Source organism: Heteronotia binoei, chromosome 4 (assembly GCF_032191835.1).
Source record: "Heteronotia binoei isolate CCM8104 ecotype False Entrance Well chromosome 4, APGP_CSIRO_Hbin_v1, whole genome shotgun sequence".
In the NCBI taxonomy this organism is placed as follows: Eukaryota; Metazoa; Chordata; class Lepidosauria; order Squamata; family Gekkonidae; genus Heteronotia; species Heteronotia binoei.
Genome location: NC_083226.1, coordinates 159,740,848 through 159,764,134, shown reverse-complemented (window position 1 = coordinate 159,764,134; position 23,287 = coordinate 159,740,848). Strand labels below are relative to the sequence as shown.

Sequence of the window (23,287 nt, the reverse complement as noted above, 5' to 3'; positions counted from 1 at the left end):
TGAACAACTGGGGAGGGACGGTGGCTCAGTGGTAGAGCATCTGCTTGGGAAGCAGAAGGTCCCAGGTTCAATCCCTGGCATCTCCAAAAAAGGGTCCAGGCAAATAGGTGTGAAAAACCTCAGCTTGAGACCCTGGAGAGCTGCTGCCAGTCTGAGTAGACAATACTGACTTGATGGACCAAGGGTCTGATTCAGTGTAAGGCAGCTTCATATGTCCATATGTCCAACTGGTCGATCATAGTTGACACCAGGACTTTTTTTGTAGCAGGAACTCCTTTGCATATTAGGCCACACACCCCTGATGTAGCCAATCCTTCAAGAGCTTACAGGGTTCTTCGTACAGAGCCTACTGTAAGCTCTTGGAGGATTGGCTACATCAAGGGTGTGTGGCCTAATATGCAAAGGAGTTCCTGCTACAAAAAAAAGCCCTGGTTGACACCAAACCAAAATTACAAGCAAACCTTCACCTTACATTGCAAATATTCAAAGCATTGAACCTAACGTCAATGCAATAAAATCCAAGTTAGAACTCTCACAGAAGCTATTCTTCATAGGTGTGACAGTAAACTCCAACCTGGCTAAGGCTTTCCTCAGAAAGAGTCCCGGTGATCAGAATGCACATACTTTGCTGCCAGAGAGTATGCTTGCAGCCAGCCGTAATAATACAGAGTCTGCTAGGGTTAATGGTCAGTGGTAGCCAATACTCCCTCTAAGCTGTGGAGTCTGGTGAGCAAAAATCCTACTTTGTGAGCTACTGGCATTAAAGTTGTGAGCTGCTGCATCGATTAGTTGGCTCCGGGGCCATTTTTCCTGAGCTAAGCCGGAGGCTAAAAGACTGTGCTAACTCAGTTTAGAGGGAACACTGGTGGTAGCACTTGTAAGACTACTCATGTACCCTTTGCAGTAGCTATCTGTCAAGATTTTCAATCCCTTCTGCCACCATAAATCAAAAAGATTTAATATCCCAAGACCCTTCACTTTTGTTCAGTTGCACAGTCAAGTCCAACTCTTTGCGATCTGATGGACCAAGTCACGCCAGGCCCTCCTGTCTTCCACCATCCTCCGAAGTCCATTCAAGTTCATGTTAGTTATATCAATAATGCTGTCCAGCCATCTCATCTTTTGCTGTCCCCTTCTTTTGCTTTCTGTCTTTCCCAGCATCAGGGTCTTCTCTAGTGAGTGCTCTCTTCTCATTTGGTGGCCAAAGTATTTGAGCTTCAGCTTCAACATCTGACCTTCCAGGGAACAGTCTTGGTTGATTTTTCTTAGAACTGACTGATTTGATCTTCTTGCAGTCCAAGGGACTCTCAAGAGTCTTCTCCACTGGTGACCCTTCTAAATCCCAACCATTTGGTAGAGGTATTTGTCCATTCCCCCTACCAGAAATTACAGTCACCATTGACACCTCCTTGCTAGACTGGGGAACCCACATTGGCCAGATATCAGCCAGTGGGGCATGGTCAACCCAGGAGATGATCTCTATATCCCATTGATGTGTTAGAACTTGGTGTTGGGGGGCAACAGAGGGAGGGCTTCTGGAGTTCCAGCCCTGCTAGTGGACCTCCTGATGGCACCTGGGTTTTGGCCACTGTGTGACAGTGTTGGACTGGATGGGCCATTGGCCTGATCTTGATCCATCATGGCTTCTCTTATGTTCTAAATCAGGGTGGGCAAACTTGCTTAATATAAGAGCCACATAGAATAAGTGTCAGATGTTTGAGAGCCACAAGACATGAATGTCAGATGTTTGAGAACTGCAAGGAAGGAAGGAAAAGTGGAAGAAGAAGAAGATATTGGATTTATATCCCGCCCTCCACTCCGAAGAGTCTCAGAGTGGCTCACAATCTCCTTTACCTCCCTCCCCCACAACAGACACCCTGTGAGGTGGGTGGGGCTAAGAGAGCTCTTACAGCAGCTGCCCTTTCAAGGACAACCTCTGCCAGAGCTATGGCTAACCCAAGGCCATTCCAGCAGGTGCAAGTGGAGGAGTGGGGAATCAAACCCGGTTCTCCCAGATAAGAGTCCACACACTTAACCACTACACCAAACTGGCTCCTAACTGGAATGAAAACAAATAGATGAGGGGAGGGAGGGAGGGAGAGGTGGGAAGAAAGCAACTGACTTTAAATACATTCTCCAAGCTGCCAGCTGGCTGTTCTAAATCAAAGCCATATAAAATGGTCTAGTAGCCCTACATGTTGGGCAGAAATCTTTGAATAGCCAGAATCTTACAACCATGTTTCTACATAAACAGGGCAACACATCCTCATTGCCACTTTGCTTCATTGATAAGGGGCAAGTGACTCATAAACAGCAGTGCCCCCGTTCAGGCCATACACAAAGCAGGTGTTGACAACAAGCTGGTGGATTTCCTCAAATCTGACCTTCTCTATACAAAGCAAAAGCTGTTCCACTGAGCCACAGCCTCACATAAAAGAGGCTGGGTGGGGGAGATCGTGGGGAAGGACACTGTGATGGAGACGGAAGGAGGATGCTGTAGCTCGGTGCCAGAGCATCCGTTCATCTGCAAACGGTCCCAAATTTAATCCCCAGTAAAAGGATTGCTGGTAGTAAGGTGGAAGGAATCCTGCCCGAGACTCCAAAAAACAAACAAACCACTGTCAGTCACAGAAGAACAGCACGGGCTGTCCAAGGACCGGTTCTGTAATGCAGGTTTCTATGACTAATGACATGGCAGAAGTAAGCTGGAGGTTTCTACCACAGTTGTGTGGACACGACTGTCTATATCAAACTTGCTTAACATAAGAGCCACATAGAATAAACATCAGATGTTTGAGAGCCACAAGACACGAACGTAAGATATTTGAGAGCTGCAAGGGAAGGAAGGAAGGCAGGCAAATAGATGGAAGGGAGGGAGGGAGAGGTGAAAAGAAAGCAACTTTAACTTTAAATCTGTTTTGCAAGCTGCTGGCTGGTTTGGTTTGGAAAAGTGAGACAAATGCCCTCTCCAAGCTGGCCGACGGGGCGTTGGGGGGCTTTGAGAGCCGTACAATATGTGTTAAAGAGCCACATGAGGTTCCCGAGCCACAGTTTGGCCACCCCTGGTCTATATACAGCCTCAGAGCTCTCTAGTGTATATATCACTTTGGAACAGTTCTCTGTGATATGTTATGGTGTAGAAAGGTAGATAGCCCTGGCTAGCCTGATCTCATCGGATCTCGGAAGCTTAAGTAGGGTCGGCCCAGACTAGTATTCGGAAGAGAGACTTCCAAGGAATACCAGGGTCATGCTGTGGAGGCCAGCAGTGGCAAACAAACTCTGCTGTTCTTTTGCCTTGAAAACCCTACAGGATTGCCATAAGTCATCTCTGACTTATCAGCATTTTCTGCCTCCAGAACGATAGAGGGGGTTGTGAGCAATGCCCCCTCTAAGCTGCAGAGTCTTGTGAGCAAAAATTCTACTTTGTGAGCTACTGGCATTAAAATTGCGAGCTATTGGCATTAAAGTTGTGAGCTACTGCGTAATTAGTGTGCTCTGGGGTCATCCTTCCTGAGCTAACACAAAAATGTGTGAGCTGGAGGCTAGTCTGTGAGCTAGCTCACGCTAACTCAGCTTAGAGGAAACACTGGTTGTGAGTGGGGAAATCTGTGGATTTTAAGGTCGCTCTCCCCCCCCCCCCGCCCCAGTGTTATTGTTCACATATAACTCTGTCCGCTCCATGTTAAGCATGTCTTCCCTTCTCTTTCAAAGCAAATGAAGAAGCATCCATGCCGCCAGTGTGACAAATCTTTCAGTTCCTCACACAGCCTCTGCCGCCACAATCGTATCAAGCACAAAGGCATTAGGAAAGTATACACCTGCTCGTAAGTTCTGCTTTCTATTAATGTTATTCTTTATTCCATTTTTCCCAACATCAGTAGGCTGCCTTCTCGCTGCATATAGCGAACAGTTAAACAAAACGCTATAAAAAACATATCCTTAAAAAAATTGTACCTAAAATATATGTATTCAAAACACATAAAACAGTTACTAAAACATGAAGAATGGATCCCTTGAGAGAATGCCATATGCAACAAAAACAGTCTCCACCCACTGGCAGAAGACAGCCACACAAGGGAACAGATGAATATCCCTGGGAAGAGTTCCAGAGCTTTGGTGCCACCACCAAGAAGGTCCTCTTTCAGGTTGCGTCCTACCTAATCTCAAAGGTGGGATTACCAAAAACAGGCCCTTGGAAGATAACTTTAGTGGTCGGGTAGGTTTGTCTGGGACAGGGGGTGGCCAAACTTGTTTAACATAAGAGCCTCATAGAATAAACGTCAGATGATGGAGAGCCCACAAGACATGGACATCAGATGTTTGACAGGAAGGAAGGAAAGAAGGCAAATAGATGGGGAAGGGAGGGAGAGGTGGAAAGAAAGCAACTTTGAATGCATTCTCTAAGCCGCTGGCTTGCTTGGCTTGGAGAAGTGAATTAAAGAGACAAATACCTTCTACCAGCTGGGTGATGGGGTAGTGCCTCTGGTGCAGATCAGCAGCTTTCTGCCCAAAGTCCAGAGCTTTTAAAGGCTTGGACCCATCTTACTATCTTTATTTGATCAGATAGCATCAGATGTTATGCATTCCAGAATCTCCAGCTGCAGCTTAATATCAACAATTCTAATACCAAATCAAAACATTTGAGGCTAAAATTGCCCTCAGTTCACTCTTACCTTTTGCCTACTCCCCAGCAGGTTTGGGGCAGGTGCAAAGTTTGAATTCCTTTTCACCCCAGACCACAGACTATCTATACAGAGTCAAAGGCAGTGCCTTCGAATAATCCTTTTGGAAACAAAATCTTATTTTGTCTCCTCATGTAGAGCTAAAAACCCCAGAAAAAGCACAAAGAGAAGTTAGCCTGGGCTAAAGATTCTGAGGGGGTAAAATGAGAGTATTGGGTAGATTATAGGATTTCCTCAAGCCTGAAACTTTGTTTGAACACTAGCAATGAATTTGAGAAGAACTCTTAGCTCTCGCTTTCCAAAAAGAGGTTTTCTTCTCTGCCTGCTACCAAATGTTCAAGATAGTGCAAAGATACCCTCCACCCCCGTGTCTTACAGTCATTGGGCCAGCTTTGCAAAGATTCTTGATGCGAAGTCCTAGCTGGTTTTCTTTTAAATATTACATGATTATATGACGTTCTAGGCAGTGTAAATATAGTACTACAAAATCTGAACGCTGTGTGCTCTGTAACTGTGACAAGGATTTTTAGATGCGTTCTCTGATGAAGAACCTGAAATGGCACGAACAGTGTCTTTGTCACACCATCAATACACATGATTGTCACTACGTCCCCTGACAGTGAATTCCACAATTTATGAACCTATGAAGCTGCCTTATACTGAATCAGACCTTTGGTCCATCAAAGTCAGTATTGTCTTCTCAGACTGGCAGCTGCTCTCCAGAGTCTCCAGATGAGGTTTTTCACACCTATTTGCCTGGACCCTTTTTTGGAGATGCCAGGGATTGAACCTGGGACCTTCTGCTTCCCAAGCAGATGCTCTACCACTGAGCCACCGTCCCTCCCCTAATTCAATTATCAGTTAACAGAAGAAAATACTTCCTTTTTGTCTGTCCTGAATCCATTGCCTTCAGCGGGTGCCCACAAGTTCTAGTCCAGTTTGTTTTCACACAGGCGACAGTGCACAAGTATCTATTTTGTGGCTCTCTGTTGTCTGAACCTATACCTACTTACATCTGCTGTGTGTTTTTGACAGGCACTGCCCAGATTCAAGACGGACTTTCACTAAGCGATTGATGCTAGAAAAACACATTCAGCTGATGCACGGCATTAAGGAGCCCGTCGTGAAAGAGATGGCAGAATCAACCAACATAAGAGAAAGTGAAGTCAAGGAAGATACCAAGGTGAGAGAGACTCAGTCTCATTTCCCTTATGGATCTTTTTGTTACTGGAATCGCAAAAGCAATGAATATTACTGAGCATAGCAACGCAGTTATAATTGGGTTTTGTATAAAACGGCTGTCTTATCAACTTCAGGTTCCCAGTCCAAAGCGTAAATTGGAGGAACCAGTGCTGGAGTTCAGGCCCCCACGAGGAGCCATCACTCAGCCCCTGAAGAAGCTGAAGATCAACGTTTTCAAAGTCCACAAGTGTGCGGTGTGCGGCTTCACGACAGAGAACCTCCTCCAGTTCCACGAACACATCCCCCAGCATAAATCCGACGGCTCTTCCTACCAGTGCCGGGAATGCGGTCTCTGCTACACCTCCCACGTCTCCCTTTCCCGGCACCTCTTCATCGTGCATAAGCTGAAGGAGCCGCAGCCAGTCTCCAAACAGAACGGATCCGGGGAAGACAGCCAACAAGAGAACAAACCCAGCCACGAGGAGGAGGCCTCCGAGAACGCCATGTCCGACCGGAAATGCAAAGTTTGCTCAAAGACCTTTGAAACGGAAGCTGCCTTAAACACTCACATGCGGACTCATGGGATGGCCTTTATTAAATCCAAACGGATGAGTTCGGCTGAAAAATAACCTGCCCTCTCCTCCATCTCGCACGTGTATTCCGAACGCAAAAAAAAAAAAAGCAAACCAACCCTTCTCTACTTCAGAAGACAAATGATTTTTTTTTTGGTACAGGAAGTTCACCTACAGTAATAGTGTTAACGGTTCTGCCCAAGCTGTTGCAATATCGTCTATATATAATCTTCCTCACGTCTTCACTATAGATCATAGGTATATGTAAAGAGATAGATATATATAGACAGTTTGTGTATACGTCTGCATATACATACAGACCTGCACACACGTAACGTCTACCCTCCTCCCAAAAATATGGCATTAAATAAAGCAGTATTTGAGATGAATAGAGTATGTATATATTTAAACAGATGATTTTTATACTTTTTGTTATGTGTTTGTATTGATATTTAGTAGAAAAAAACCCTGGTTTTTTTTGTTTTTGTTCTGTCTTTTTAAATAATTTGTTTAAAGCAGAGTTCTTAATATTGGGGCAATACTTAGGGTTCCGTTCAACAGCTTCGCACATGGTCCCTTTCTGATGTTACTTAAGCAGTGTGGGAGACAGACCCCTGTTCCTCTTTCTTAAAGGGCTCTGACAACATCAGTTCCCTGATCACATGACAGAAGCCCTTATCACATGATTCCTTTTCATGCCAGCACTCCCCCTGCAGGGCAATGGTGGTGGTGCTGTTGGTAGCAATCCCATGTAATTTAAGAGCTTCTGAATTTACCAAGGATGTAGGAAGGATGGATACAACAGCAGCCTCCACACCCTAAAGTTGATGGCCAAGTGGGACCTGTCAATCCTAAAGTCAGAATGGGCCCAAAGAAGCAGGGCTTTTTTTGTAGCAGGAACTCCTTTGCCTATTAGGCCCCACACCCCTGATGTAGCCAATCCTCCTGGAGCTTACAGCAGGCCTTGTACTAAGAGCCCTGTAAGCTCTTGGAGGATTGGTACATCAGCGGTGTGTGGCCTAATAGGCAAAGGAGTTTCTGCTACAAAAAAACCCAACCCTGCAAAGAAATATTTTCAGAAGGTTGTGCCTGATTAATCAGAACCAGAGGGAAGAAAAGCAAGTTGGGTTTTATTTTCCGTTTGTTTTTTTCCTGAATAACCAGGACCCTGAGTCGCAAATAATGTAGTGCATTTTTAGATTTTTTTTTTCATGACCAAAAGGGAGAGTAGTTGGAATCAAGTTACTTTAATCTCTTGTATAAGGCCTTTAGGTGCTTTTTTTGTAAATCATGTCTAATATAAGAGAGTCTCTCCACCTATAGAGAACACATTGGGCACAAGGCATCTGGCTGTTCTTTTCCAAAAAAAAGGCCCATTGAAATGAATAAGCCTCATGGGAAAGTGCTGTGGATTCTAGAGCAGGAGGGAGTTTGGATGGATTATGCGCATCTGATGCATCCAACATACTTGGAGAGACTTTCTTGCATTATCCAGGAAAATCATCATAGTGCCGGTCTCTGTACGCAAGGAGAACTACATAGGATCTGATTGATTTGGAGGGTCTCTTGCCTAAAGCCCCCATTGAAATCAATAGGAATCACACAAAAACCTCCCGTCAATCATTTCAGTAGACTTTGTTCAGGAGAACATGTGCCGGTGGGTTGTCCTGCTCACATTTCTTAACCATCACGCTCCTTTATCTCCTCTGTTGCACTTTTTGAATACGGCTGGTGGACTCCCCATAAGCCTTGTTAAAATCGGCAAAGCCAGTATTTACGTTAGTATTTTCCTACAAAATAGGATGCAGAATTAAGCTTAGCTGCTCGAGACTGATCAAAATATGTACAGTTCTGTGAATACGTTTACAGTTATGGAGGGTTATGGGGGTGGGAGGGGAAAGTTGCACATCATGTAGTTTCTTAAAATGCTTATATTGGAACCATTTATAAGGCATTATCCGTTTTCACTTGATCTGAAGGACTGTAAGTCTTGATGCGCGGCTTGTGTTGGCGGGTATGGAGTCACTCCTTTATGCTAAAGCCAGCTGTTCCAGTACTTAAAGGGTAAATGGGGAACTGCTAATAGGGTTAATAAACTAATGCACAGATTTTGTGTCAGTTGCCTGTTCTAAATATTTTGTGCATTCCCCAACAGGCACCTTAACAGACAGTGTTGGGCCAAACGTATTTCACCCATTAGCGCTGAAAGGTTTAAACAGGTGAGTCTTCCGCAGTTCATGACAAAAGCATAGAGGTGAGACCCTCCTCCATTTTTCACCAGTGGAAATGCTGGTTGGATCCAACCTCTGGACAAAATGGCTGATTGTGAAAATCTCATGTTTTAAGTCCCTTAGACTACAAAGAATAACTGTTGGAATTCAGGGCTTCACTAACACATTGGATGGGATCCTACTAGTCCTTCCACTCCGACTCGCCGAGTTCCCATCCTCACTACAGCCCTTCCCCCTCCATCTAGGCATCTCTGTGTATGTCCCTGGTTGACCTTTTTGACAGTCAAAAAAGGCACTTCATTTTTTCACCAATGGAAAAGCTGATAGGATCCAACTCAACATTCTCCCACATGCTTGTGAGTTCCTTCTTGGGAACTCTTATGTCCAGGCATGTGGGCCTGATTCAGTACTGAACTGTAGTATGTGAGAAGGGACTTTGGCCTCCTCCCCCCTCCCCCAGTTCAGTTTCCCTGACCCATAATGGCTTCGTGGGGCCAGTTTGGTATAGTGGTTAAGTGTGCGGACTTTTATCTGGGAGAACTGGATTTGATTCCCCACTCCTCCACTTGCACCTGCTGGAATGACTTTGGGTCAGCCATAGCTTTCATAGGAGTTGTCCTTGAAAGGGCAGCTGCTGTAAGAGCTCTCTCAGCCCCACCTACCTCACAGGGTGTCTGTTGTGGGGGAGGAAGGTAAAGGAGATCGTGAGCTGCTCTGAGATGATGAGATTCAGAGTATGGGGTGGGATATAAATCCGATATCACCTTTTTCTAGTCATGTTGGGGACTCCTTGTATACTAATGAGGTACACCAAGATTTCCTTAGTGGGGCAAATAGCATTCAACTAGGGATATTTCGAAGCTTGTGGAGAGTAGGCTAAAGCCCTTTTTCCCTGGGCACTGTGGTCCCAATCCATATCAGGCCCCAAACATCTACTCATTGAGCTCCAAGTGAGAAAAATGCACAGCTGACGGTCCTCATGGCACGTGAACAGACAAAAAGCAGCCTTATATCAATTCAGCCCATTGGTCCATCCATGTCAGTATTGTATTATCTGTTCAGACATGTGCTGGCTGGCTGAGCCTCAGGTAGGGTAGGGGTCTTTCATATCGCTTCCTACTTGCTCTTTTTAACTGGAGATGCTGGGGATTGAACCTGAGACCTGCATGGCAAGCAGATGCTCTGCCGCTGAGCCACGGCCGCTTTTGGCAGGACCCAACCTGAGGGCAGTGTACCAATCAGTTAGGTCCTCAGTCACCAGTCTGAGCAAGTTGTCTAGTAGTTAGGGATGATACTTCCATGCAATGCATGATTCCTTGTCTTCCCCCGTGACTAACAGGAGCAGAATAAATCACTCAAAACCAGCAAGTATAGGCCGTTTGGAGTCTGTACAAATGAGATGGATACTGGATGGATCTGTTGTCACAAAGCGAGGGCAAACATGCCTTTGTGAAGCCAGTAATTGACATCATTTGCTTCCATGCCAGGTTTTAAGTGCATGTAAGGCCTAAGCAGGGGTGGAATTCTAGCAGGAGCTCCTTTGCATATTAGGCCACACCCCCTGATGTAGCCAATCCTCCAAGAATTGGCTACATCAGTGGGGTGTGGCCTAATATGCAAAGGCGCTTCTGCTAGAATTCCACCCCTGGGCCTTGGTGATCTCTTCAACTCCAAGACTGTGAAAATCCTGCTTGACAGGGCAAGTCAGTATTAGACAGTTCTTGGTGGTTCCTTGTCAGCTCTCCTGGTTATGATGTCACAGTGGTCTGCCTTCAGGACTGGTTTTTGTCTTGTTTTCACATTTCAGAATACTTTAGTTTTGGGTGGGTAGCTGTATTGGTCTGCAGTAGACGAGCAAGATTTGAGTCCAATAGCGCCTTAGAGACTGAGAAGATTTTCAGGGTATAATTTTTTTTTAAAAAAAATTGTGTGTGTGTGTGCATCTGGAATCATGTCAACTTCTGATGACTGACCCCTACTGGGGGCCTGGAGGATATTTAGAGAGGTGGCTGAATAAAGCCTGCCCCTGCTCTCCCGACTGCTGGTATTCCGAGGAGTCTCCCATTCATGTACTTGCCAGAGTCGACCCTGCTTGGCTTCTGAGATCTGATGAGATCGGGCTTGCCTGGGCTATCTAGGTCAGAGTAGGGTATCAGCTTTATAGAGAGAAAACTCCCTTTGTCAGTAAGGAGCTTTGACTCTCAGAAGTTTATGTGCTGGAAATCCTGTAGGACTTTAAGATGCTATTCTAGTGTCCTGACCCCTCTGGTGGACCTCCTGATGGCACCTGGTTTGTTGGCCACCGTGTGACACAGAGTGTTGGAGTGAATGAGCCATTGGCCTGCTCCAACATGGCTTCTCTTATGTTCTATTGGACTTGAATCTTGCTCAGAATACTTTAGGAGTCTGTTGAGTGAAGGTTGTTATCTTGAATGGTCCCCTTGTTTACACTTTCTCGCAGACCTGTTGTGTTTTTGCTTTGGATTCTGAACTGGACCAGCATTCTGTTTCCATGGCAGTTTCTCTCTGAATTAAAACTAGAGGTGAGCCCAAGTGTCTCATAACCAGTAGCCGTTTGGCCTCCTGGCTGTGGAAATGAGACAGATGGCACTTTCACACATGCTAAATAATGCAGTTTGAATCCACTTCAGCAACTGCTTGTGAGTGCCATTGCACACAGTAAGATCCAGTTGCAATGGGCATTGAAAGTGTGTTATTTAGGGTGTGTGTGAAAGTGCCAGAGATTTGTGGAAGTCACGTGCTTAATGGGATAGAAGGGAAGATGGCTGCTGTAGGATCACAGAGCCTTCTAAAGGTGTGCATTAAAGGAGGCGGTAGCCATAGGGTAGTGACCTAGAAATTGCATGGAGATCAGCAGCGTAAGGATTGTAAAGCACTTTGAATATCACGAGTATTTCATAAAATTACGGTAATAATTTCTCCATGGTACTCTGGCAATGGAAGGAAGATTGAGTTCCTCCCATTCTACCCCCTCCTAAAAAAACAAAAAAAAACCCCCCAAAACAATCCAGGTTGTATATTTTAACATTTTGGGGATGAAACTTGAGTCCAGCTTGGTGTAGTGGTTAAATGCACGGACTCTTATCTGGGAGAACCGGGTTTGATTCCCCACTTGCGGCTGCTGGAATGGCCTTGGGTCAGCCATAGCTCTCGCAGAGCTGTCCTTGAAAGGGCAGCTTCTGGGAGAGCTCTCTCAGCCTCAGCTACCTCACAGAGTCTGTTGTGGGGGGGAGAAGATACAGGAAATTGTAAGCCACTCTGAAACTCTTAAGATTCAGAGTGAAGAGCGGGGCTTAAATCCAATATCTTATTCTTACAACAATAAAGTAAGGCAGGTCTGTATTGTTATCCCCATCTTGTGCATGTGGCGGGAGGAAGCCCTACTGCTGGCAGTCGGTGAATTGCTGAAGGCCATATAATGAGTTAATGGATGGAATGGGATGAGATTTGAACTCAGTGTTTCCTGACTTAAACTCTTCCCCAGCAAGCTATGCTGGCTCTTGCCCATGTTGCATTGAGCTCAAAGTCATGTGAAATGGTGTTAGCGTAGCCTTTTCTGAAAGCATACCCAGAGCCATGTGTCTTACGTAGTTCCTTGTGACCTGAATTCTGTACTAAAATATGGTACTGAGTGCAGCATTTGGACTTCTCCTGAGAACGTTTTTTTAAAAAAAAAATACAAGTGTGTAGACCTTACAAAGAGATTTGACAATCATTGACCCCAGTTGTCCACCGTAGAGCTGTGTTCCCCATCCGTCAATCCACTCTACATGATGGACTGGAAAAACTGCGTTGGTTTGAGTTTATCATAATATATAATATATTATGAAAAATTGCTGGTAGTTGATATAATCCAGAGGTGTGCAGTCACCAATGCTGAAACAGAGAGGCTGGGTACAGGGATAATTACCATTGTCCTACCGCAGGGCTCCTCTGCATATTCGGCCATGCCCCCTGATGTAGCCAATCCTCCTGGAGCTTACAGTAGGCCCTGTACAAAGAGCCCTCTAAGCTCTTGGAGGATTGGCTACATCAGGGGGGCGTGGCCTAATATGCAGAGGAACTTCTGCTAGAAAAATAGCCCCCCTACATGTTGGCAAATGTTCACAAAACTGGGAATCCTCATTCTGTACTAACAGGTGTCCCCGGACTCATGAGCATGGGGTTTCATTTACTTGGCAATGTTGCCACCATTTACACCAAAACCACTTGGATGTGACGAATGGTTTCTTAAGACAGCCTGACTGGGGGATATGGGAAGAGGTGGAGGAGGAAGTCATAGTTTTTGCACCCCTTGTGGCTTTTGATTCCTACTCTCATGGCAGAACTGTGTTAATTAGCATCACTTGATTGGCATTTTATTAATTTGACTATGGATTTACTTGGTGCAAAGTCTGGTGCTTTTTTTGAACACTTCTGAGTGTACCTATTTTTACTTGTGAATGTTTTCAGGATGTTACAGGAAAATATAACGTACCACTTGCTGCCTCCTTGACATTGAGCTCTCTGTGAGTTATGTTTTTTGTTTCTTGTTTTGTTTGCTTTTATACCACGTATGTATTCCCAAAAAACCCAATTTTGTACTTTTTTAAAAATTAAAAAAGCAAAATGTTGTTTGTATGTATGTATATATACATAGAGAGAGAGAAAGAACTGCATGATTATACCATAGGTAAACGTTTCGTTCCGAAAGGGGAGGTCTTGGTGTTAAATCCATTGTTCATAACAACTGTACTAAACACATTTCATATGTAAATAAATGTTGGGGGAATTTTATTTTATTTTTTTTTGGCCCCTAAAGAATTGTAAGATTCTGTTATTTATTGATGAAAACGGTTCATCGGCTTTGGACGTGCGGGAACAGAAGAACTGATTCTAGAGGTTCGTCTAGATACGCTGTCAGAGAAGAGTTGTTATCACTTATGGACTTTCCTTGCTCTTCATTCACTGATGACTGAATGCTCGTTTCTCTGCCCCCTCCCTTTCTCTTTATACTCAGCAAGTGTTGGGTGGTTACAGAGAACTTCTGGATTTAAAAAAAAACCCTAGCAGAGTATACTTGGGATTCCGTTACCCTTTCCGTCAGTGATGTGTGCTAGCTTATCACTGCCTTTTTTAAAATAAAAATTGTGTACCTCTTGAAAACCCTCACGCTTGTTGATGTGCACTTTTTGACTTGTATATCAAATGGGGTTGTCACTATGCGGTGATAGTGTGGTTTCTTTTCTCATTTTTTTTTTGTACAGAGTGAATGAAATAATAAAGGCTACCTTTTTATTACAGGTCTTGTTCCTAGTAGTTATTTTTGTATACCTATGTAACAGGGTAGGATCTCAGCAGCTTTTCCACTAACGCAAGAGAGAAATGGGGCAATCTTGCCTAGTTTTCCTCCCTGATGCTGCTTTGTCCCATGAAGAAGATGATATTGGGTTTATATCCTACCCTCCAATCCGAGTCTCAGAGCAGCTCACAATCTCCTTTATCTTCCTCCCCCACAACAGACACCCTGTGAGGTGGGTGGGGCTGAGAGAGCTCTGACAGCAGCTGCCCTTTCAAGGACAACCTCTGCCAGAGCTATGGCTGACCCAAGGCCATTCCAGCAGGTGCAAGTGGAGGAATAAGGAATCAAACCCGGTTCTCCCAGATAAGAGTCCGCACACTTAACCACTATACCAAACTGGCTCTCCATGATTCCTTTCGATCAAAAGGAGACTACTGTCCTTCATGCATTGAAGGAAAAACTGATTGGATTCAACCTGTTCCCTTCCTGTTATCTGTGGCCTCCATGGTGAAAAAGGATGCAGAATGGTAAGGTAATGGTATGGTACAACCAGATCTCAGAAGCTAATCAGATTTGGTGCTTGGATGGTGGACCACCAAAGAAGACACTGCAGAGGAAGGCAATGGCAACCAGTTGTGCTTCTTCCTTGTCTTGAAAGCCCCTAGCTGGGGTTGCCATAAGTCAGTTGTGCCTTGATGGCATGTCCATATCATAAGCCAACATCATCCATGATTGTTGAGTTGACACAAAAACAGTTCAAGATGGGTAGCTGTGTTGTCAAGCTGAGACTGCCCAAGTTTACCTAGGGATTTTCAGGGCAGAATGGCTATTTGAACTCAGGTTTCCCATCTCAGAGTATATCTACTAATTACTACGTTATCTTTATAGGGTTGTGAGAGTGAGACAGAGAGAGGAAAATGATGTACACTGAATGAAGAGCAGGACAGATATGTGATAGTTAAGATGCTGGTAAGGAAGAACTGAATTTGTCACTACACTTCCCTAACGTGGGCGAATAGAGACCTTCCATCTCCAGTTCAGCACCGTCTGTGACAACCATAACAACTCTTGAAATGTGTAAATGTGGAATAATTATGAAGCTGTGATGAGAGTACCACAAAGACAAAGGAAGTCTTGTCTTGATCCGTGTAACGAATTGTGGCAGGTGTGGGAAAGGGCAGAAAGGAAATGTGCAAGCTGTCTGATTCAAGAAAACGTCAGGGCCTAAATACCCCTTTCATGCTTGATAACAATTTCCATCACACCGCAGTTGTAGATTAAGCCTTTTCCAATTAAGATCAGGACAGAGTTGCCTGCTCACCTAAAGCAAGTGGCCCCAAAGTCCTTAAATATTCCATCCGGCCTAAAGAAAAAAGCCTGGATACAAACAAGAGAGGGGATGAAATGGAGGCACCCCTGTTCAAGCTCTTGCTGCTGCCTCTGCTTCCTTACACCTCCGCAGGAAATTTCTCCCAAGGATGTTGGGAAGATGTTGCCACTTTTCTTTCTGACCTGAATGCAGCAAAGCCCAAAGCTTACGCTGTGAGGAGTAAGTAGAATTTTTTAAAAGCACATTTGCATTAACTGTGTTGGGCGATGGAATTCACTTCCACAGGAGGTGGTGGCGGCTACAAGTATAGACAGCTTTAAGAGGGGATGGGATCAACATATGGAGCAGAGGTCCATCAGTGGTTATTATCTACAGCTTATCGTTGGAACACTCTGTCTGGGGCAAGTGATGCTCTGTATTCTTGGTGCTTGCTGGGGGGCACAGTGGGAAGGCTTCTAGCCCCACTGGTGGACCTCCTGATGGCACTTGGTTTTTATGGCCGCTGAGTGTTGGACTGGATGGGCCATTGGCCTGATCCAACATGGCTTCTCTTATGTTCTTATGATGACCTCTGCCTTCTTATGCTACGAGACCAGAGTGAGGCAATTTGGAGACTGATTGTAAAGGGCAAAAATTGTCAGTTATTTTATTTATTGTTATGTAATTACAACAACTGTATGTGGGGGTATTGGGTTTTTCTACCTTGAGTACAGTATGCGGTAGAAAGCCAGTTTGATGTAGTGATTAAGTGCATGGACTCTTATCTGGGAGAACTGGGTTTGATTCCCCACTTCTCCATAAGCACCTGCTGGTATGATCTTGGGTCAGTCATAACTCTATCAGAGCTGTACTCTCAACAGCAGTTCTCTCAGAGGTCTCTCAGCCTCTCAACCCTACCTACAGCGCATGGCAGCCACTCTAGGCGCTTCTGGGAAAACTATGTTTTCCCCAAATGCTCTAGACATTTGGGAGGGAAAACTCTATGGTACAATAGGTATCATAGAGTTTTTCCCTGTCAAATGGCTAAAGTGTCTGGGGAAACCATAGAGTTTCCCCGGAAATGCCTAGAGTAGCCGTGAGTGATGCCACTGGCGTGATGATGTCACTTCCAGGTGAAAGTCCCTCACCGGGGCAGGGTTGGCAACCCTACACTGAGTTCATGACCATCACCCATGAAGCCGGCTAGCCAGGGCTTTTTTTGTAGCTGAAACTCCTTTGCATATTAGGCCATACCTCTCTGATGTAGCCAATCCTCCGGGAGCTTACAGGGCTGTTAGTACAGGGCCTACTGTAAGCTCCAGAAGGACTGGCTACATCAGGGGTGTGTGGCCTAACATGCAAAGGAGTTCCTGCTACAAAAAAAAGTCCAGCTGCTACCATGAAGGTCATTGCCTCTTTCTCTCAATCACTGATGATCAGAGTCCCATTTTAATCTGAGGACATCTGTGAATGTTACTCCAGCATAAGTAACCTGGGAAATGGCTGGATCCACCCAAGTGTAAGGCCACCTTACCTAGACAGGACTTTCGTGTAAAGACTGTGGAGCCTAGTAGTGGTCGAGAGCTTCCTTTCCTTGATCATGTTATTATGTGTGGGAAGTTATTATGTTACTTTGAACATGTTTCCTGTCTTTGTCTCTAAGCTAGCTTTAGCTGGGAAAGGCCGACTGCCTTAAATATCTGTAATGATGAGAAGAGGCAAGGTGTAAAAACATTTCAATAAAATGGAAGCTTTTGTACAATTAGTGGGTGGACAATGTTCAGCCTCTTTTCTTTGACATTTTCAGTGTATGATTCTGTTGGGAAATTCGGCAGCAATATCTTTAGTGGGAATACGGACAGACTGGGCAGTTATAGCGAATGCGTTTCTGCAGAGGCTCCTTCTGGAAGATTCCGAGGGCAGTATTGCAAACTCCAAGTACAGCAGGTGTGTCTCTTCAGTACACAGCTATTGTTTGGCGAAGGACTGTAATATATTGGCATTTTTTTTTCCCTTTAGGGGCAACCATAGCAAAGAAATTCAGAATGAAGACAGATATAACATTCCAAGGGTGAAAACAGACCCAAAGAGGGCTTGTTAATGTTTCGTTTGATGTTCCTTCCTGACCAATGTTTTGATTCTTGTTCTTATGTCTTTGGATTTTAACACTTGTTTAAAAGGTTTTTGGGTGGGGGAATGGGGGTCATTGAAATTGGTGCCTTTTTTTGGCATCCACTTCGTATGTCTGTTTTTGCCTATATCAACTCAATTTTCCCTTCAATTTATTCAGACAATAAGATAACTACTAAAGAAAATTATGCCTCCTAGGACAGCATTGACTACGACTGTGGCATGTGCGTACCCAGTTCCTGTTCTGAGGAAGATGTCACAGAACTAGCCATCCTAGGTAACTGAAGGCCCTTTTTCTCTAGCATCTGGTAGTTAAAGCTTTATCTGAAGCTCTAACGTGCGCGTTGATCTTGGAACAGGCAGGGAGCTGAGTTGTGATTCCTCTCAAAGCTCTGATTCTCAGCATCCTTCCTAAATAAATAAGCATCTTATCTCCCCCCCCCCGCCAATTGTTGTATTATTACATTACCATATCAAACTATGATGGACACTGAAAAGCAATATGGAAAATGCAGAATATGTAGAATAGAATAATAGAATCACAAAAGGGGCCATACAGGCCATCTAGTCCAACCCCCTGTTCAGTGCAGGATCAGCCTAGAACAGCCACTGTGTGACACAGAGTGTTGGACAGGATGGGCCATTGGCCTGATCCAACATGGCTTCTCTTATGTTCATCCCTGGTAAGTGTTTGTCCAGCTGTTGCTTGAAGACTGCCAGTGAGGGGCAGCTCACCACTTCTCTCGGTAGCTGATTCCACTGTTGAACAACTATTACTGTAAAAAAGTTTTCCAAATATCCAGCCAGTACCTTCCCACCCTTAATTTAAGCCCATTTCTGTGAGTCCTCTCTTCCGCTGCTAACAAAAACAACTCCCTGCCCTCCTCTATATGACAGCCCTTCAAATACTTCTCCTGTTCTCCTCAATACATAAATAACTCCCAATTTCTTCCCTCTCTCAACTGATGAGAACCCTCATTGATGCACCTTACATTATTTGCATGCATGGTCATAGCTTGCTGGCGGTTTCCTATCATACAAATGAGCCAGTACAGACAACCCACCACATCAGGGAATTTTCATATCACACAATGACAATGTCAGCACTGTTTCAGTTCAGAAAGTTTGCCCTTTGGTCAACGTCTCAGAGTTGCGCAGTTCTGTTACTCCAGTACAACAGCAGATAAAGTGAAGCAAGCAAGCACATCTTGTACAGCATCCTTCCTTACACAGTGACCACTGCCCAACAGTTGCCCTCAAAAAGTGACAAACAGGACGTGGAGGCTTTCCTGTGCTGTATGCATGTATGTTGTCTCCTAACACTGGCATACAGAGGAGGTTTCCTTTTGCTGTCTTGGCTAGCGGCCATAGATGGACCTTTTCTGTGAGTCCATTTAGGCCCCTTTTAAAGCCATCTATTCTCATGGCCATCGCTACATCCACTGACAGTGAATCCCACGATTTTGTCTGTCCTAAACCTGTCTGTCTTGAACCTGTTTGGGAGGAGCTGTAGCTCAGTGGAAGGGCCTCTACTTGACATGCAGAAGGTCCCAGACTCAATCCCTAGCATCTCTGGTTAAAAAAATCTGGCAGTAAGCAATGTGAAAGACCTTTGCTTGACACCCTGGAGAGCTGCTGCCAGTACTGACTTAGATGGACCGAGGGTCTAATTCAGAATAAGCAGGGCTTTTTTTATTTAGCAGGAATGCAGTTCTGCCTGGCTTGGCGTAAGAGGTGTGTGGCCTAATATGCAAATCAGTTCCTGCTGGGCTTTTTCTACAAAAAAAAGCCCTGATATAAGGCAGTTCCATGTGTTCTTTACTTAACAGAGGGACGAGCCTACAGCATAAAAACAAGCTGCCATTAAGGGTTTTCAGAAACTTTTTGCTTAAGACTATAGTACCCAATATAGTATCCAATAATTTTAATGTTTCTAGAAGGAACAGACTCTGCTCACTAAAATGGCCAAATAATCTCTTCTAGAGTTATAAACACCCTGAAATGCTCTCTTTCTGGCTTCTTTCAAAGAACAATCAAGTTAATCAAATGATGGTAAAAGTGCATCAAAGGAGATTGTGGGATCCTGTCTTTAACAGTAAGCAGGAAGTGTTATGGGGTGGATCCGACAATAAGTAGCCTTCCTCCAACTTGTGGCTCTTCCTCCAACTTAAATGGCTCCTTAGACTGGAGGGAGAACTTGCTTTGCCATGCTCTCTCACAAGGGCACAGACTTTTCAATTTCCCGAGGGGGTGGGGCTGGGGTCCAGCCAGAGGCATTTGATCCAGTGACATCATAGGGAGGAGCCAGTGACATCACAGGGAGGGGCCTTTATTATCACTACCTATGAATTTATGGAGAAGCTCCCTCCCCATAAATTTAGGGTGCACCCCCCAGCAATGCCCATGGACCAGGCCAAACCCAGGAAAAGGTGGGAGTTGGCCAGTGGTTATAGAGGATAGCCATGTTAATCATGTAATCCCTGCAGCTTCTAAATTGTTATAATAGCATTTCAAATTTGTCTAAGTATTTTATAACTTTTTTATCCAAAACCATGTAAAATAAGCTGCAATAATATTGTTATATGCTTAGAAATCAGTTCATGTTAGTTGTATCTGCCTAGGTAGGGTTGCCGAGTCCAATTCAAGAACTATCTGGGGACTTTGGGGGTGGTGCCAGGAGACTTTGGAGTGGAGCCAGAAGACATTGGGATGGAGCCAGAAGCAAGGTTGTGACAAGCACAACTGAACTCCAAACGGAGTTCTGGCCATCACATTTAAAGGGACTGCACACCTTTTCAATGCCTTCCTTCCATTGGAAATGATGGAGGATAGGGGCACCTTCTTTTGGGGCTCATAGAACTGGATCCCCTGGTCCAATGTTTTTGAAACTTGGATGGTGTTTTGAAGAAAGGCACCGGATGCTATGCTGAAAATTTGGTGCCTCTATCTCAAAAACAGGCCCTCCAGAGCTCCAGATACCCACAGATCAATTCACCATTATACCCTATGGAAATCAATCTTCATAAGGAACAATGGTGTGTCCAACAATGTTCCCCCTAAGCTGTGGAGTCTTGTGAGAAAAAATTCTACTTTGTGAGCTAGTGATCTACCTGATAGGCTTGCTGGGGCCATTCATTTCAAAAGAATCTGGTTTAAATGAATGTAAACAATCACAGGCTTAAAGAAATAGCAAAAGCTATTGCCAGAAAGATCTCCCCACTCCCTGCCAATTTATTGATTTACCCAAGTAGCGCTTAGGAACACTGGTTAATATGCATATTGACACCTAGCCTCTGGCGCCAGGGAGGAGAAGTTTCTCCATCCAAATATCTAAACCATTTGTGTCTTCTAGCTCAATTAGCATTTCTAAGAAGCTGAGGTTGTAAGATCACCACTGACTTCTTTGCAGCCCAGAGGGAAAATCACACGTACTCTACCACCCCATCCGTGCCTTTGAAGATAATCTTGAAAATTCAAAGTGGAAACCCCCAAGTCCTGTGTTGGTTGCCCGGAGAGGGGGGGGGCTTCAGCCCTGGAGCCCCCACGTAGTTTACCCCTATGCTCTCTCAAATGCACAGCAGAGCTACTGAGCCAAGCTTCTCTTCCTTCTATTGGCTGAGACTCCTCCCCCCCCCCCAGTCCCCTAGGGAAGGAAGGAAAGAGCTAGAGCTTCTTTTACCCAGTTCCCTGGATTCCATGGAAGAGATACAAAGAAAGCACCTTTAAGACCAACAAGTGCTAATGTTTTAAGCATATTTTATGTTAAGGGTTTTTTTTAACCCTTTAATATTATTTGTCTGTGTCTCATATATATCTCTCTGCTACCTGGCGTTACATTTTATGACACACATGGCCTGGCCCGACAAGGTGTCATTTATGTCAGATTCGGCCCTCATAACAAATGAGTTTGACACCCCTGCATGAATGAACAAAAGAGCAAACGTTACTTGGTAGGCTGCTGGCGTAGGGGCAATACCTTTTTTAGCTTCCCAGTCGAGAATATTGAAGTGAAACTAGAAAGTCAACCCTTGATGGAAACTTAATGAAAACTTGCTTAGATACACCCAACACCTGGTGACAAACTAGGTCTAGAGGACGCATCTTGGTGCAGTCTTTTCCTGAGCAGCTGTAAACAGCAAAGTAAAGGGGATTGTCACGTGAAGGTGGAATACTGAATCCTTCCCAGCCACTGCCATCTGAACCATTCTCCTGCTGGTATTTCTCCTTTAGTTGGGCTCCAAGCCTAAAAATAAACAGGGATGAGGGAGAAGGGAAGAATTTTAAGATTTGGGTTGTTACCCTTAATATGTGATACAGTCTTTACTTTGGATATGGCCTGACCACCCATTGATAGTGGCTCAGTTTAGATATAGTGTGACATGTATTGTGGTTAATGGATCTTTCCACAGCAAGCCTCTCAGTAACAATAGTTAGGGTCCATCAAAAGCACATCCAAAATCATGATTTGAAATTTGTTTACAGACCACAGTTAATTACGATTTCATATGAAGTGGGCATAGTTTCCTAATCCTGCCCTGTTTCCCAGTTCTGCCCTTGACAATAATGCTGGGGAAAGTTGAAGGTAGTAGGAAAAAAGGAAGACCTAACATGGAGAGATGTCGACTGAGGGGTGATGTGATGGAGGTTTTCAAGATTATGCATGGAATAGAGAAGGTAGAAAAAAAAAGTCCTTTTCTCCCTTTCTCACAATACAAGAACTTGTGGACACTCAATGAAATTGCTGAGCAGTGGGGTTAGAATGGAGAAAAGGAAGTACTTCTTCACCCAAAGGGTGATTAACACATGGAATTCACTGCCACAGGAGGTGGTAGCAGCTACATGCATAGATGGCATCAAGAGAGAATTGACTAGACAGAGCAGAGGTCCATCAGTGGCTGTTAGTCACAGGGTATAGATGGAACTCTCTGCCTGGGGCAGTGATGCTCTGTATTTTTGTTGTTTGTGGGGGGGACAACAGTAGGAGGGCTTCTAGTGCCCTGGCCCAACTGATGGCACCTTTTTGGGGGGCACTGTGTGAAAGAATGTTGGACTGGATGGGCCACTGGCCTGATCCAACATGGCTTCTCTTATGTTCTTATGAGATGGATTAACTCAAAAAAAGAAAGCACAGCCTTCAGGTTGCAAGACCTGAATGCTGTCAATGATAAGATATTTTGGAGGTCATTAATTCATAGGGTCACCATAAATTGGAAAAGATGGCACATCATACACTCTTGGTGTGTTAAAGAACAAAGATAGTGATACCAGCACTGGTTGACCAAACCAGGATTTAAATGTTCATCTCTGAGCTGAAACCTGATTTAATAAATGAACCGTAGCTAAAAGAAGCCATGGTTTTGCATTGTGTTTGAACTGAGCCATACATCTTCTCTGTCTTTTCTACATATCTGTGAAAACAAATGGAAGGCACAAGAGGGAGGGGGACTTGTTTTTTTAAATGCCAAAAAGTTTAAAATGGGGAGGGAAGAAATGTGTTTACAGCTAGGATAATACAATCTCTTTGTGCCAAACAGAAATGTTTTCTGGAACATTAAAGAACAAACCTTTCCTTTCTTGAATGAGCCGCTAAGAAAAGCAATCATAACATACGTAACAGAAAATCCTGCCTGGCAGAGATTCATGTATTCTTTCTTAACAGATACATTTAAATTCAAGACCTTCTCCTTCCTACCACCTGTCCCCTTTCCATTGGCTCTGAATTCGACACTGTCCTACCCATCTGTGGCCAGATGCGCAAAAGACCTCTTCCCCTTGGATGTTTTTGTAGCTGTTTGTCTGTAAGTAGGAGGCTGGGAGGGCTTGGGCCTTTCTAGAAGCACCTGTCGCTCTGCAGTAACAAGTCTCTGTTTCTCTCAGCT

At 44.5% G+C, this 23,287-nt stretch overlaps 2 protein-coding genes across 4 annotated transcripts in view; both read left to right on the top strand.

Annotated features, from left to right (window-relative positions):
* The window catches only part of ZNF532 (zinc finger protein 532), a 72,577-nt gene extending 64,033 nt beyond the window's left edge, over nucleotides 1-8,544 (top strand). For all 3 annotated transcript variants that reach the window (XM_060236103.1, XM_060236105.1, XM_060236104.1), the window contains exons 7-9: nucleotides 3,712-3,824; nucleotides 5,718-5,865; nucleotides 5,999-8,544. In XM_060236103.1, the coding sequence (XP_060092086.1) occupies nucleotides 3,712-3,824; nucleotides 5,718-5,865; nucleotides 5,999-6,493 (756 nt within the window). In that variant the 3' untranslated portion in view covers nucleotides 6,494-8,544. The remainder of the gene's footprint in view (nucleotides 1-3,711; nucleotides 3,825-5,717; nucleotides 5,866-5,998) is intronic.
* Nucleotides 8,545-15,373: 6,829 nt separating this feature from the next.
* Nucleotides 15,374-23,287, top strand: part of LOC132570166 (O-acyltransferase like protein-like) — a 28,427-nt gene continuing 20,513 nt past the window's right edge. The window contains exons 1-3 of the mRNA XM_060236600.1: nucleotides 15,374-15,518; nucleotides 17,086-17,225; nucleotides 17,607-17,685. Of these exons, the coding sequence (XP_060092583.1) occupies nucleotides 15,374-15,518; nucleotides 17,086-17,225; nucleotides 17,607-17,685 (364 nt within the window). The remainder of the gene's footprint in view (nucleotides 15,519-17,085; nucleotides 17,226-17,606; nucleotides 17,686-23,287) is intronic.